Here is a 17513-nt window from a genome sequence, read left to right as displayed (position 1 = left end):
CCCAATCAACCATGCTATTATTACGTATTGGTGCCCTTTATTTCGACTCATGTATCTTTGACCAAATGGCCGCCAATCGATACAAAGGTTGCAAGTTCAATCCAGTGCAATATAAAGAAGATATTTGTCATTGACTTTACACCATTCAGCACATTTCCTTACGTATATAGTGTTTAAATGCAACATAAATCTCCATTGGGGTACATTCACATGCTACAGTGTCAACGGAAGTTGTAAATATACAATCCCCGGGATATTATATAAACTCCTGGGACGTTGTATTTAAAATCCCAGGGATATTATAACATCCCCATATGTGAGATTTAACCCCATTGGAGAACAATAGCATGAAGTCCTTGGAGGTTTATAATGACACAGAGAGGCCAGGTTACAGGTGTTTCCCTGGATATAATGTAAGTGTGTATGGTTTTACGCCGCTTTTAGCAATATTCCAGCAACATCACGGCCGGGACACCAGAAATGGGCTTCACACCCTGTACCCATGTCGGGATTCAAAACCCGGGTCCTTGGCGTGACAAGCGAAAGCTTTAACCACTCGGCTACCCGACCGCCCCCCCCTGGGTATAAACATGGGAACGGTACAATTGTGGTAACATAAGATGAAGCCTCTGTCTGTCTTAGAGCATCACAAAATCCTCCAGGCCAATGACTAGTGCATCAAATTCACTTTCCACACAAGCCCTGGGCCCCGTTCCACAAAGCGATGCAATCATTTTAGAGACTTACTTCGATTTTAAAATCGTCTTAGCTTGGGTTTACACCCGTTCCACGAAACGATCTAAGGGTGATTGTAACTTTACAAGTTCTTAAGTAGCCAATCTTAACAAAGATTGGAATCTTCAGCCATGAAGATACAAAAGTTTCCCTTAGAGTAGCCTCCCTTGGTCTTGTTAAGCAGACGACGCATTTCCTTGCACATCATAATAAAAGTCGCAATATTTGTTGTTATGGTACAATATTTAAGATCGAATTTAGCAATCCTAAGTTGGTCTGGAGCAACTTAGCATTTTGATCTTAACTTACAACTCTCTTAGTATTGCTTTGTGGAACAGGCGGCTGATCGTAACAAAAATTTAAGATCGCATACTTAGTGAGTTACAATCAACTTAGCCCTAAGTTCGCTTTGTGGAACAGGGCCCTGGTGCTCATGTAAATCAAGTACAATGCAGGTGAGCGAGACACCATTGTATGAAGTGAATGAATATCAGGATACAGTTGTACTACACATGTTCCGCAATACAAATGCTGATTGGACCAAAACCTGAAACTGTGTTTGCCCCATATTCTTAGTTTAGATCACGTTGACAGGTAACATTCCTACAAGGGACTTGTTTCATGTTTCTCTTCATCAATTAAATTTTGTCACACCTGACATGATACAAATTGCTGATTTTGAAAAACAACACCCAATTATCATGTAATTCTTACAGCTGTTATGATCATTTATTTTGGCAATCCCTTGATGATATCATCTTATTATATAATCAAAAACTTGCAACCAATTATATATGCCTGATTGCTATGGGTGTATAATAATGTTGCTCTTTTTTCATAATCTTATATTTTGTTGCATATTGTATATACATTTCAGTTTCTATATAAGTTAACAATACAATTTGAGTTCATCATGTGGACCCGGGGACTAAGGGGCTGGGCTAAAAAGATTTTATAACTTGGATACAGTTTTAAGATCCCCACCGTATAACCATATGTTGGTTGGTTGGTTTGATGTTTAACACTGTACTCAGCAATATTCCAGCTCTATGACGGCGTTCTGTAAATAATCGAGTCTGGACCAGACAGTCCAGTGATTGATATCATGAGCTTCGATCCACTCAATTGGGATTGATGACCATCCGATCCCGTTAGTCGCCTCTTACGACAAGCATAGTCGCCTTTTACGGCAAGCATGGGTTGCTGAAGACCTATTCTACCCTGGATTTTCACGGGTTTATTATGTACAATTGAGAGTAAAATGAGAGGAATGCACATATGGCAATTCTATTCATCTGTCTGGCATTCCCAAAGGAGTTAGAAGATATTATCGCCACCCTATAATAAACAGCTACATTTTATACATTTGTTTGCTATGAAGCAAATACTACTTTTGATAATGATGTATCCTGGATCATAACATGGAAACGGTTCAGATCTTTATGCTACATTTGTATTTAGAGAAATACACGTTCATGCTGTCAGATTTGCCATCCACCCATTTTAAATGCTGACAGAGTCAAGATTACGAAATATTTGCAGTATCATATACAGGACAATGCAAATGTATATTTTGTCACGATTGCGTAAATAACCAGGTGAGCGATACAGGCCCTATGGGCCTCTTGTTTTAATTTGTGATAATTGTTTCCTTTGATATTCCACAATAAGGAGGCCGGTATGTAATGGCCAAAGTCAAGTTTTGACTCATTTTTTTTGTGGCAGATTGGATTAGGTGAGTGTTTAGGGTAAGAAGGGTTAATCTGTTTGCTGTGTTGGTCTATTTTAGCTCCGGCAGTTGATGTCTCTTTTTGGAAGGTCTGGGGTTTGATCCCCAGCCGAGTCATACCAAAAGACGTTAAAAGATGGTACTTGTTGTTACCCTGTCTGGTGCTCGGCATAAAGGGGCTAAAACAAGGACTGGTCGGCTCGGAGTCAGTATACTGTGTCTGAGTGGGGTATTCATGTTAAACTGCGGCATGGTATCTCAGTGAGCTAGCACCAATAATCAGCATCAGTCCGGACTAGTACAAGCAGCCACACAGACATATACACGTACATGCACGTCGCTATATAAGTGCAATAATCTTGGACGCGACGTTAAACCCCATTTCACCTCACCTCACCTCACCTCACCTGATAAAGGAGATAATTTGGGTTATAGTTTGGTAAAGCAAAAGGCCCGTGCTTTTCATGCACAGAGGAGCATATAGCCGGCATGGCAGCAGGCTTGGCTTGTTCAGCCAACAACTCAAGTTTAAAGATAAGGTAAACAGTAATGGTTAGTGTTGTCTCCTTAGTCCAGGAGCAAAGTTATGTTTTAACTGATGGTTGTCACATGCAGAATACATATTATTAAGGCTTTTGTAAACTTTGAGTTTTAACATACAGTTTATGACAGGCACATTTTTCTCTATGGTAACCTTTTAAATGTTTGTTTTCAGCTAATAAAAGTATAATTTACTTCATTTTTTTTGTTTATAAAGCATAAGTGAGTATTTTCAGCTTTGGCAAAACTGAAAAAATGTTTAAGAAAGAATAAGGATATGAGATTGTGAAGAAGAGTGAGTGAGTTTGGTTTAATGCTACTTTTAACAGTATTCCAGTTATATTGCGGTGTGTCAGGTTAATGTGGGAGGAAAGCCCGAAGTGATGCAGGTCTCAGACGTTTACCACTTCGATGAAACCCAAAAGCACGGGTATGGTGCTGACAAACCTAGAAACATAATCGGGGTGAACCGGGATTAAACCCACAATCACAGGTTTCTGGCATGCCCAAGGGAAGCAACTCTGCACAGCGAATTGCAGCGCCTTAGATGACTGGGCCACCCATGCCCCCTTGTGATGAAGAATAAAGATCTTGAACCCCAAGAAGTTCTTGGTTCTACACCTAATTCAATCTGTCATATCAATATCTGTCAATACCGAACAATTATCAAAGTAGGCCATACGGGGATAGCAAGTAACGCAACATATTGACTTGGTATTCAATATAGATACTTATTTTATTTTTAACTTTATTTCATTTATCAGTGTTTATATTTGTATTTTATTTAAAAGAAAACAAATCACCAACTGCAGTTTCTTGGACATAAAGATATGTAGATAACTAGATATAGTATAATAAATAATCTTTAATGTTGCCATATTTAGGATTAGTTAGGTCAATATGACTGATGAATGGGCTGACTGATAAAATGGTGTTTTGACTAACAGGCAAACGTCCCAGCCTCTTGACCCTGTAAACATACAGTTATGTTCCCCCTGGGACATTGTCAAATATTGAAATACATAAACATGAGGCTTGGATTAGCCCATATTTTACAAGGACCTCATAGTAATTGTTTTGGGATGAAAGTCTAAAATAGGTAAGAACAATATCTTCACAATTAAAATGTTTTAATTTCCATGTCCATACAAATAACGAATCCTGTATCCTTGACTGCCCTGATCACTGTCACACATAGTTGAAATAGGAGATATCCTGACATATAACGTCGTGCGTGCACGTGTGTGTGTGTGTGTGGCCGCTTGTACTAGTCCGGACGGATGCTGATTTATAATGATAGCTCACTGAGATACCATGCCAGAGTTTAACATGAATACCCCACTCAGACACAGTTAATGAATCCAAGCCAACCAGTCCTTGTTTTAGCCCCTAAATGTAAGCACCAGGCAGAGTAACAACAAGTACCATTTATTAATTTTTGGTATGATGCGGCTGGGGATCAAACCCTGGTCTTCCACTCTCGGGGCAGATGCTCTACCTCTAGACCACGGAGGTGGTGAATGCATCATAGGAAAATCAGAGGGTATCATCAATGTGCTGAAGTTTAAGGTTGAAATTACACTACAGCAAACATCTGACTGAACTGCAGTCCCAGTGTCTAAAATAATTTTGTAAGATGAAATACAAAATCTGAGGTTTATTTTCTTGTCACATGTGTTCCAAATGCATTAAAATAAAAGGAATCATTTTATCGTTCCAATTCGATTCCCAATATTAATATTGACCTATTCCTACTTTGCAGGCCAGTTTCAGCTTCAAGAAGCTGTGGGCGTTCACCGGGCCCGGTTTCTTGATGAGCATTGCTTATCTAGATCCTGGCAACATCGAGTCCGACCTGCAGTCAGGGGCCATCGCAAAGTACAAGGTAATGTCTTAAAGGAAATAACTTGAATTGAGGAAATGACTGCACAGTGTTTACTGAACAGTTTCTGATAATGTTGACATTGTGAGAAAATGTTACAGCTAAGCATGGATGGAGTGTTTGAGTAAGATATGGGTCTGAAACAGGATAACAGTTATTGTAAATATGTGGTGAAAGCCCAATGTAATGAAGATCACAGTTGGGAATTTACTTATGTGATTAATTTGTGGTATGCTTTTGCTTGGAACATGACCAGAGTTATCCCTTTACTTGAGAGTTATCTCCCTTTGTAAATACTGAATGGCGATGGGTTGGTTTATAGGCGATTGCAGGCAATCAAAACATATTGAATCTGAGGAGAAAACATGATTAGGAATGGATGAGACCTTTGTAAATACTGAATGACCATGGGTGGGTTTATAGGCAATTGCAGGTAATCAAAACATATTGAATCTGAGGAGAAAACATGATTTGGAATGGATGAGACCTTTGTAAATACTGAATGATGGTGGGTTGGTTTATAGGCGATTGCAGGTAATCAAAACATATTGAATCTGAGGAGAAAACATGATTAGGAATGGATGAGACCTTTGTAAATACTGAATGATGGTGGGTTGGTTTATAGGCGATTGCAGGTAATCAAAACATATTGAATCTGAGGAGAAAACATGATTTGGAATGGATGAGACCTTTGTAAATACTGAATGATGATGGGTTGGTTTATAGGCAATTGCAGGTAATCAAAACATATTGAATCTGAGGAGAAAACATGATTTGGAATGGATGAGACCTTTGTAAATACTGAATGATGGTGGGTTGGTTTATAGGCAATTGCAGGTAATCAAAACATATTGAATCTGAGGAGAAAACATGATTTGGAATGGATGAGACCTTTGTAAATACTGAATGATGGTGGGTTGGTTTATAGGCGATTGCAGGCAATCAAAACATATTGAATCTGAGGAGAAAACATGATTAGGAATGGATGAGACCTTTGTAAATACTGAATGATGGTGGGTTGGTTTATAGGCGATTGCAGGCAATCAAAACATATTGAATCTGAGGAGAAAACATGATTTGGAATGGATGAGACCTTTGTAAATACTGAATGATGGTGGGTTGGTTTATAGGCGATTGCAGGCAATCAAAACATATTGAATCTGAGGAGAAAACATGATTAGGAATGGATCAGAACAGGCAGGAAAATGGGGAAGCATATAGCATAACATACAACCATCAGGTTGCAAAGGGATTGACTTGAGGTCAGCTGACATTTTAGAGGATATGGTTAAGGATCAGATTAATGAAGAAATAAATAGAGATAATTAAATAATTGTCTGAGAAGAAACAAAAATCATCCACGCTCTAGGTACCATGAACATGATTGTTGTCTGACAGACAGCAAGTCAAGGGAAGGCTCCTGTGTAGGAAATAGTCAGGAAGATGTGCTCACACTGTTGACCACAGGTGTATCAGACAGTTTACAAGATGTGCTCACACTGTTGACCACAGGTGTATCAGACAGTTTACAAGATGTGCTCACACTGTTGACCACAGGTGTATCAGACAGGTTACAAGATGTGCTCACACTGTTGACCACAGGTGTATCAGACAGTTTACAAGATGTGCTCACACTGTTGACCACAGGTGTGTCACACAGTTTACAAGATGTGCTCGCACTGTTGACCACAGGTGTATCAGACAGTTTACAAGATGTGCTCACACTGTTGACCACAGGTGTATCACACAGTTTACAAGATGTGCTCACACTGTTGACCACAGGTGTATCAGACAGTTTACAAGATGTGCTCACACTGTTGACCACAGGTGTATCAGACAGGTTACAAGGTGTGCTCACACTGTTGACCACAGGTGTATGACACAGTTTACAAGATGTGCTCACACTGTTGACCACAGGTGTATCAGACAGGTTACAACCTGCTGGGATGCATTGGTGAAAACATTTCTGACCAGGCACTCATTCCCCATTCACCCACTCACATACTTCCTCTCATGTTCCCTTACTTCACTCACTCACTCACTCACTCACTCACTCCACACACACTGACTCCACTCACTCACTCACTTACCCACCCACTCACTCACTCACCCACTCACCCACCCACTCACTCACTCACTCACTGACTCCACTCACTCACTTACTTACCCACCCACCCACCCACCCACTCACTCACTCACCCACTCACTCACTCACTCACTCACTCACTCACTCACCCACTCACTCACCCACTCACTCACCCACTCACTCACCCACTCACTCACTCACTGACTCCACTCACTCACTCACTCACCCACTCACTCACTCACTCACTCACTCACCCACTCACTCACTCACCCACTCACTCACTCACTCACTCACTCACTCACTCACCCACTCACTCACCCACTCACTCACCCACTCACTCACCCACTCACTCACTCACTCACTCACCCACTCACTCACCCACTCACCCACCCACTCACTCACTCACTGACTCCACTCACTTACTTACTTACCCACCCACCCACCCACCCACTCACTCACTGACTCACTCACTCACTCACTCACTCTGTATTTCTGTAAGAGAGTACATATAAAGTATGTTTGTTGTTGCAGCTGTTGTGGGTGTTGATGTGGTCAACGGTGATGGGGTTGGTGCTGCAGCTGCTGGCGGCCAGACTGGGATGTGTGACAGGCAAGACACTTCACATTCCGGTGTTACTCTAGTCTTCATTATCATCCCGTCACATTTAACTCCTGTATGTTATGAGAACAAGCTACATCAGACTGGGTGCCTGTTCACTTCACATGCTTGTCCCGACCAATAATGACACCCCAATGTTTTCGAGAGGTTTTAATCTGATTTTCAATATGGTCGCCATGGTCAAGGGTTCGATCCCCAGCCGTGTCATACCAAAAGACGTTAAAACGTCGCACTTGTTGTTACCCTGCCTGGCGCTTGGCATTAAAGGGCTAAAACAAGGACTGGTCAGCTCAGGGTCAGTATACTGTGTCTGAGTGGGGTGTTCATGTTAAACTGTGGCATGGTATCTCAGTGGGCTTGCACTACAAAACTGGCATAAGTCAGTCAGTCATACACACACACACACACAAGTGAATGTACACTATATACATGTAAGTGCAATAATCTTGGACATGACATTAAACCCCATTTCACCTCACCTTACCTATTCGTGAATTCTTAGTGATATATATTCTGCATATTTCCTAGGTATGAACTTGGCGGAGATTTGTCGACATGAATACCCTAAAGCTCCACGTATTGTGCTGTGGCTGATGACAGAGTTGGCCATTATAGGAAGTGACATTCAGGAGGTCATCGGATCAGCCATTGCCATCAACCTCCTGTCCAATCACAAGCAAGTATTTGTTGCTTCGTACAGGATATCAGATTGTAGATATTATTGTGCTATGTGGTTCTCATGGTAAAAGAAAGGTTTCATTATCCTCAAAAATGGCATTAAAAATAAATCTGATTAGTGAACTACATGGAGTAAATGTATCGCTGATATGTATTAACAATACATCCATCCTTTAGTTCTTCCATTAGTCAGTCTGTTCATCCTTCCATCTGTTGTCTGCCCATCCTTCCATCTGTTGTCTGTCTGTTGTCTGTCCATCCTTTCATCTGTTGTCTGTCCATCCTTCCATCTGTTGTCTGTCTGTTGTCTGTCCATCCTTCCATCTGTTGTCTGTCCATCCTTCCATCTGTTGTCTGTCTGTTGTCTGTCCATCCTTCCATCTGTTGTCTGCCCATCCTTCCATCTGTTGTCTGCCCACTGACCCAATACAAATTCAGAAAAATCTCAACCTATGTCTCCCAAATCTTCAAAAGATGAACTTGGGGATCCTCTAGTGTTAAGTACAACAAATGTGCATCATTACATCATATCAGAGCATCTTCTTCTTAAGGGAGATTCTGTTGTCTGACGCCAGTCTTTGTGTACAGAATCCCGATCTGGGCAGGTGTGTTGATCACTGGTGTCGACACTTTCACCTTCCTCTTCCTGGAGAATGCCGGGCTCCGCAAACTGGAGGCCCTGTTTGGAGCTTTCATCACAACAATGGCTGCCTCTTTCCTGTACATGGTAAGTAGTTGCTGGAGAAAATGGAATGTCAGACGGTCAGAATATGTGGATGTCAGTTTCCTTACCATTCCATGTGGGAAGTTCAGATAGACGAGGGGTGTTTCTTTGAAGCTGTCTTTGAGCTGTAATTGTCGGAAGTCAGTGTTGGAGGATGTGTGGTACAACACGTACGACACGTACGACAGTGTTGGCACCAGAATACTTTTGTAAAATGAGACGCATGTCCACAGTACCCTATGCTGTTGTGATTTTACAAAGTGATTGGCACACCACAGCTGTTGGTTGTTTTGGGTTTTTTTAACGCCACACACAGCAATATTCTAGCTATATGATGGCTTTCTGTAAATAATCGAGTCTGGACCAGACAATCCAGTTATTGACATCATGATGTATTGCAATTGGGATACGATGACATGCATCAACCAAGTCAGTGAGTCTGACCATCCGATCACGTCAGCATTGTGTTTGTTGCCTTTTATGACAAGCATGGGTTGCTGAAGACTTAACCTGGTATCTTCACAGGACCCACAGTTGTTGTAAACATAGACATATGACAGTTGTGATGCTATGGTCGTCATGTACAGTACCCAATGCTGGTCACAAGTGATGACAAGGATGAGGATCAGATCAGTAGCAAAGTCAGTCTTAGATGATTATTTATCATTACCCGTCATAAAATGAACCTCATTTAGATACTCATATAAAATGATCTGATCATGCATACAGTGAAGTTGACTGAAATTTATCTTAATTCAAACATGTAAAGTCAGAAGGAATTGGTGCGTAGTCAGAAAGAAATGCAAACATTAGTCACTTATAGTGTAACCATAGAGTTCTAGATAATTTTTGCCATTAAATAATACATCACATGACAAACCACAGGTCCGGGTAGTCTTACTCAGTACCAACCCGATCCAAGTACCCAAGTTTCTGTCCCAGCCCAACCAAATACCTCCCAATCCAGACTCGATTAGTTACAGACCACCATCATAGAACTGGAATACTGCTGAGGGCAGCGTTAAACAACAAACAAACAAAAACAAAATCAACATAAAGAGCCTACAACATCTCCATAGGAGGCTGCATCAGGGGAACCTGGAGCAAACTCTGACCACCCAATTTTAATGATTGATGCATGGGTTCTTGTGCCAGTCAGATATCAGCTTTCTAAAACTTCATTTGTCTACCATCTCGATTTGGAAATTTTGATTAGTACAAAAGAAAATCCACCCAGAAAACAAATATTCCTTCGATGAAACTTTTTGGGTGGAGAGGACATGGCGCTTTGAAACAACATAATAATGTCCCTGCATTTACTGTCCAAATTCATTGATTGGTTCATTTTCGAGATACAGAAATCAGATATGCTTCACTCACTTGTACCAAAAATTTACAAGCCTCTTCACTGACAGGCCTTTGGAGGTGATGTCAAGTCTTCACCTAGGAGGTATCGTAGCCTTGCTATTGTAGTATTTCTGAGGCATGCAACATTCACTGACCCTACCTCCTGTCTTGCAGTACATCACGATCAAGCCGGACCAGCTGGAGATCCTACAGGGTCTCTGGTTTCCATGGTGCCAGGACTGTGACAAGGACGCCATCCAACAGCTGGTGGGAATTGTCGGCGCCGTCATCATGCCACACAACATCTACCTGCACAGCGCTCTAGTACTGGTCAGTGGCATGTTATAGGTGTCTTCTTGTATTGAGGGTGTTGGCGCCGTCATCATGCCACACAACATCTACCTGCACAGCGTTCTAGTACTGGTGAATCACTCACTCACTCTTGAAAAGACTGCTTCTTATGGAAACATTCAATATCCTTAATAGGTTTAGTTTATTGTTTTTTCAATAGCTGAATACAACATTTATACAATCCTGTTCTCCACATTTCATTCCAGTCCCGAAGTATAGATCGGAGCAACAAAAACAACGTGAAAGAGGCCAACATGTATTATGCTATTGAATCAGGTGGGTTTATTGAATGTTTAATTTTTTTAATAGATTTCCTCTATTTACTTCTCATCAGGAAGTCAAAGGGCATATTGCAATCCTCACTTGCATGATAACATTTTATTTTCCAAGAAATACTCACTCCTTGATATTTTTCTGGCTCACTTGTTTTTCTGATGAAGAGTTCCTGGTAATGATGATGGCCCCCTGCCCTGTACTTCTGTTGATCCAGCATACGGCCCTTAAAGGGGCACTGATCTAACGCAATTCCCCGGGACTGGTTGTTGCCTTTGTTATTGTTTTTTCCCAGTGAGTACCCGGATGTATAGCAGAAATCTAGACTAGTTCGCCACCTCTGCTGCGCCATTCGTAAGCGCATTAGTCACTTTTATGGGTAGTAATAAGGGCGTATGGTCACATTGATCAACAAAATGAAATACAGTTTTCGAGATAATAAGGAAATGTAGGTATCTTTGTGAGTAGTATCAGTAATGGTGACGAAGTTTTGATAAGTCACTTGCTTGGTAATTTTGCGATTTTCGTTTACACTATTTCGACTTGCAACACAAAGTATATATTTCACCTGAGCATATGCTTTTTGTATAGTGTGTATATTTTTTACTGTCAAATGTGTAACAAATATATTAAACGTCTAAATATTCAACTATTTTACAAAGTGACTGAAAAACATTTCCATCTGTATTATTATGACAACGAATTCCAAACATTTTGATGTTTAATGTCATCACCAAGAGACTGAAAATGTTACGTTGAAAAGTACATTTCTAAGTTGTTTGGCTTTTAATCCAACATAATAATCTGTTGTGATGTTTGAAGGCCCTTTTGATCATCTTGATCAATCTGGACAGATTACACAAAATTACAGATTACTGAAATATTTACACATTTTATAAATTTCCTGAGAGAATCACATTTTACAAATTGACAGTAATATATACACGCTTACAAAGGAAAAAACTTGTGACAACAACGTCTATCGCGCATTGAAGAATTTCCCAACCAAGACGTAGAGAAACAAGAACGAATCGGTTCAAATGAAGGAAAAAAATGCAGATATCATAATTACAACCTACCAAATTTATGCGTATAAGTTTTAGGCAGCTTCCTTGTTCAAGAAATGTATCCGGGAATATCCACACAAAGGAACAATATCCCACTCGTCTGCAGCTGTACAAAGAAACTTATTCGATGTCACGTGTCTCAGTAACAATCAAATATTTTAAAAGATATATATCGTTTTGGGATATTATAACCCGTGTTCGTTTCTCAACTGATCGCTTGGATTGTTTCAGGTGTTTTACATAGGTGTCAAGTCTCAATGGTCGGCTGCGAAAGCCCACGTGACAAGTATTTTCATAACGTCCACGGTTCCTAAAAATTCCATTGAGTGATAGATAACAATGATCAATCAATCAACGTATTATGAGTTAACCCTTTGAACAAAGTATGTTGTTTATACATCGGCACTTGGCGCCATGATATGAGTGTATTCCCTTTGTTTTAGTAAACCTAGACATGTAAACACTCACTCTTGACATATCCACTGCGCAAGATAACAGTGATTAATCAATCAACGTATTTTCTGTTAATCCTTTGATGACTAGGAACGATCTGTTGATTTACAAAAATAAGTAAATCAACTGATCATTCATCTCTTGCTGGGCTGCCACGTGCATATTACATAACACACATTTCACCTCACTTCAAACCTGGATTTAGATTGAATAATTACCCCAGACACAATAAATGCCAAATGGGAACCTTTGTCAGGTAATCTAAGTGGTGCTACCACTAATTGTACCTGTAATAAATTCATTAACTGAGCATCAAGTGAATGACAACAAATACACAAGTGTAGGGTTATTATACGAGAAAACGTGGATGACAACAAGGGAGTAGTAATCGTTTTATCGACGCAAGCCGAAATTGCTTTCACTGCATGGATACTTTTTTTAGTATTAAACTATAACCATCTGGGGTATTTCCAAATGACGACATCCGATGAGCTCCCTTGTTCTTTTTGTCTGTTTGTTTAGGCTGAAGAAATTAATTAACATGCGCCCTTTGTCGAAATATTTATAGATCACAGTTAACCAATCAGTGTTCAAAAATGCGTAAAACAAATATTGCCTCCAGCCTCCAAGTTTATTTAGCTGTCCTTGCAGACGGTACCCCAGTCTCTGGTCACGCTCAGTTGCGTTGCGTATCATCCGGGTACTCACGGGGGAAAAACAATAACAAAGGCAACAACCAGTCCGTTAGATCAGTGCCCCTTTAAGATGCAACAAACATTATTCTATTGCAAGTTAACCAATTACATCTTCCAGAGGCAAGGGACTTAACTGGCTATAAAAGTCAGTTTCCACCCTTGCCGAACTTGGCCAGAATTTCTGGGTTCGATTGTTGCGCCACGAGTTATGTTCCTTCTATGTCCCTCCTATTGACCAATCAGATTCCACCTCTGATATCACTGATATACCTCTTGATTAAGAATGTGAAAGGGTTTGGAAAATATTGGTTGACAGTACACATGCTTTGTAAATCCTGCAGTCAACCGAAATCTGCACGGCAGTTTACAAACTGGATGTTGATTTCGTTACTTGATTTTGATTGGACTATGCATAGACTCGTTGGTCCAGCCAAACTATAACTCCATAATTGCAGCCTAGTTCAGCAAGGGTGGAAACTTTGGACTTTTATAGTCCATCAACTCCCTTGCCTTGCGAAGAATGCCAATTAAGGCAATGTTAAAGGATATATTTCCCAAAATGCAAGCACATTTGTATCTTGTGCAATGAGAAGGAATGTGAGAGATCAAGGACAGATAACTCTAATTGGTAACCAAGGGCAACCAGCACCCCATATGTTGAAGAGGTTCTGTGTCATATGATGGAAGTGAAGAAGGAAATTGCAATGTTGTCTCAGGATAATTATCATGAATATCCAAATTGAAGTGATATTGTTTTTCTTTCAGCCATTGCTCTGTTTTTGTCTTTCCTCATCAACCTATTTGTGGTGGCTGTGTTCGCTGCGGCATTCTCCGACCCCAAGTATGCAGCCAACGCAAGTCTACGCCAAGCTGTAGGTACTTCTCGAGGAGCGATGTAATACACTGAGCACTTCAGCATGCATTATCATATACATGGCGTCCATGGCGGAACAAGCTGATTTAACATTGAATGTTTTACAAATTGGAGCACCCTCTTGCATTCTTTATCGTCACTGTGTCCTTTTGCAGTTTAGTGTTCTTTTTGTACACTGACGTTCTTTAGTACAAAAGTATTAATATCATTAGTCAAATGTTACGAAAAGACGTCATAATGTAAGAAAAGAAAAAACAATGTGTTCGAAAGAACATCAGTGAGCACGAAAGGACGTTTACAATAAAGAACGTCAGTGAGCACGAAAGGACGTTGACAATAAAGAACGCCAGATGGCGCTGCAATTTGTAAGACATTCTGAGTTTAATCACTCCTCGTGCACTCACCGTCTGACATCACACACACACACTCAAACACACACACTCAAACACACACACACACACACACACACACACACACACACACACACACACACACACACACACACACACACACATGCCTTCAGTTATCATATACATGGCGGAACAAGCTGATTAAACTTGGAATGTTTTACAAATTGCAGTACCATCTGGCGTTCTTTATTGTCAACACCCTTTCATGCTCACTGATATCTTTATTGTAAACGTCCTTTCGTGCTCACTGACGTTCTTTCGTACACATTGTTCTTTCTTTTCTTATGACGTCTTTTCGTAACATTTGACTATTAATATTGTGTACTTTTGACCTTTATATCAACTTTTATTTTTTAACCGGCGTCTCATTGTTTTGTATTTTGACCTTTTATCCGCCGTAGAAAATGTATGTTGTTCTAGGGGATACTTCTTCAATATACAACACAACTCCGTCTGCGGGTCCACAACGTTTTATTGTGCATGGGAGCTTCTAGCTGTTTCGTGTTCAGCTCCCAGATCTCAACTGCCAGCTCGCGCCGGTCTTGATGGATATATCTCTTTCTAACATTCATTACTATTCTTTATAAGGTAATACAGCTATGCCATGTAGTATCTCGTCCACACCTCACATGCCTCACGTGCAGTGGTCGTCCTGGTGATCTTACTCTTGGCCTTACAAGACAACAGCATGAAGTTGCAGTCGCACAACTCCAAGAGTATGTATGGCCGGCCTCCCGCATCCCTCACTAGCCCCCAGTGAAACAGCTGTCCAGTGCACGCCTGACCTGTGACCTGGTCACTCCCCCGCGAGGGGTTTGCTCGAGGGAGAGGGGGGAGGAAATGTGCGCTACTGCCCAGCGCACACTGCTCGCGGTACATTGTATATTACCGCATGTGGTATACTGTATATATCTCTTGACATACTGTATACTGCATGTGATATACGATCCAATCGTGACGAAGGACGTGTCCTCACGTCCTTAATAAGGGTTGTGAATGAGATACAGTCGGCAATCGATATATATCAAAAGGAATTTCCTTAATGTTGTCTAATCGCTAAACAATAAATATTATAGATAAACAATAAATATTATAGATGGACATGAATTTAGAATTAGATTTGGTGGGATGTACAATGTTTTGCTGTGGACCACTTTTTGTCTTCATAATCGTACAATACAATCTACTAACACATTCACATACATATGTACAGTCATGATATACAACCAATCATATCAACATACGAACAATGATCTGCTTATGCTGGTTTATAACAGTAGGCATCAGTAATGAGAAAACTACCACCAACACTACGGTGGGGAACCTATTGTTTGTTCCATGTTCATGTTTCTTATGGCTAGATTAATACCTGTATATGACATAATATGATCAGATAATAAGCCAAATTAGCCTATCAGTCATCATCGTGTATTAACAAACTATCATATTGCCTCCTCATCTTTTGCTTTTCACACATCAGTCGTTCACTCTGGCGTCCACTGACCCACGTTCAGCATACACACTATGCTTGCACATTAATGCATATAACGTAAAAGTTGACTTTAGCAATCACTCTCCTTTCTTCTGCGCATCCATGTTAGTTACATACAATTACATCACAAAACATCAACATCATGGCACTTATCTTGTTTACAATTTCCCCTCGGGTATGGCTGGCCCTTCTACTAGCACCGGGACTTGCAGGAAAGAGGATGATTGCTCTATCCCCCTCCCATGGGTATCGAACACGCCTGTGTGTCTGTCCGTGATCAAGGGACAGATAGACGGTGGAATCCATCAGCCACCCTGCCGCATAGCGACATGACACCTGGTGTCTCTCCAGGTCCCCAGACAATGGCGTGATGGCTCTTTTGTCTGCGGGTTGTCCTGTACCTGTTTATCTTCAGTTGACACCTCTCCTTCTCTCCATCACTACACTACTACTCCTCTCCTTCTCCCCATCACTATATTATCATTTCTTCAATATAACACCCGGTGTCTCTCCAGGTCCCCAGACAATGGCGTGATGGCTCTTTTGTCTGCGGGTTGTCCTGTACCTGTTTATCTTCAGTTGACACCTCTCCTTCTCTCCATCACTACACTACTACTCCTCTCCTTCTCCCCATCACTATATTATCATTTCTTCAATATAACACCCGGTGTCTCTCCAGGTCCCCAGACAATGGCGTGATGGCTCTTTTGTCTGCGGGTTGTCCTGTACCTGTTTGTACACAGTTGACACCTCTCCTTCTCTCCATCACTACACTACTACTCCTCTCCTTCTCCCCATCACTATATTATCATTTCTTCAATATAACACCCGGTGTCTCTCCAGGTCCCCAGACAATGGCGTGATGGCTCTTTTGTCTGCGGGTTGTCCTGTACCTGTTTGTACACAGTTGACACCTCTCCTTCTCTCCATCACTACACTACTACTCCTCTCCTTCTCCCCATCACTATATTATCATTTCTTCAATATAACGCCCGGTGTCTCTCCAGGTCCCCAGACAATGGCGTGATGGCTCTTTTGTCTGAGGGTTGTCCTGTACCTGTTTGTACACAGTTGACACCTATACGAGACACAAAACTGCGCACACCTTTCACCCCCAAGCCTGTCATACATAAATATAGATATTACATATACAGTTGATGACCGAACTACAAGTTAATTTTTTATAGTATATCAGATTTCATATCCAATGATAGGTGGCAGATAAATGTTTGTTGCATTGTTGTTATTAATTCATGATTGTATATCAAACTATAACCTTCACATATAAACATACCTGTAAACACAATTTGTACAACTTAACAAACAAATATGTTGACAATGTTTCATCTATCATCCGATTTTGTTTGTAGGTAAATTGAGGTGTTCGATTTGTTATGTCTTTGGTTTGTTAGGGGGATGAATGCACGGTTGTGTATTTGGTATAAAAAGTAGACTTTGAATCACTGGTGGTATTTTAATGAGATCATCAGTGAAGCATTACGAAGAGTTTGTTTGAAATTTGATTAAAATATATGTATCTCTCTGGCTCACACACATC

The 17513-nt window shown here is 40.8% G+C and overlaps 1 protein-coding gene across 3 annotated transcripts in view; it reads left to right on the top strand.

The window, feature by feature from the left end:
• The window catches only part of LOC139464008 (uncharacterized), a 34971-nt gene that overhangs the window by 6036 nt on the left and 11422 nt on the right, over positions 1-17513 (top strand). For all 3 annotated transcript variants that reach the window (XM_071245514.1, XM_071245512.1, XM_071245511.1), the window contains exons 3-9: positions 4767-4889; positions 7504-7582; positions 8120-8267; positions 8858-8996; positions 10515-10670; positions 10898-10967; positions 13945-14051. In XM_071245514.1, coding sequence (XP_071101615.1) covers positions 4767-4889; positions 7504-7582; positions 8120-8267; positions 8858-8996; positions 10515-10670; positions 10898-10967; positions 13945-14051 — 822 coding nt within the window. The remainder of the gene's footprint in view (positions 1-4766; positions 4890-7503; positions 7583-8119; positions 8268-8857; positions 8997-10514; positions 10671-10897; positions 10968-13944; positions 14052-17513) is intronic.

This window comes from Haliotis cracherodii, unplaced genomic scaffold (assembly GCF_022045235.1).
Source record: "Haliotis cracherodii isolate W230 unplaced genomic scaffold, xgHalCrac1.p SCAF_16, whole genome shotgun sequence".
NCBI classification, from domain to species: domain Eukaryota; kingdom Metazoa; phylum Mollusca; class Gastropoda; order Lepetellida; family Haliotidae; genus Haliotis; species Haliotis cracherodii.
Note: the sequence above shows the minus strand (reverse complement) of the source record. Positions and strands in the feature narration are given on the sequence as shown.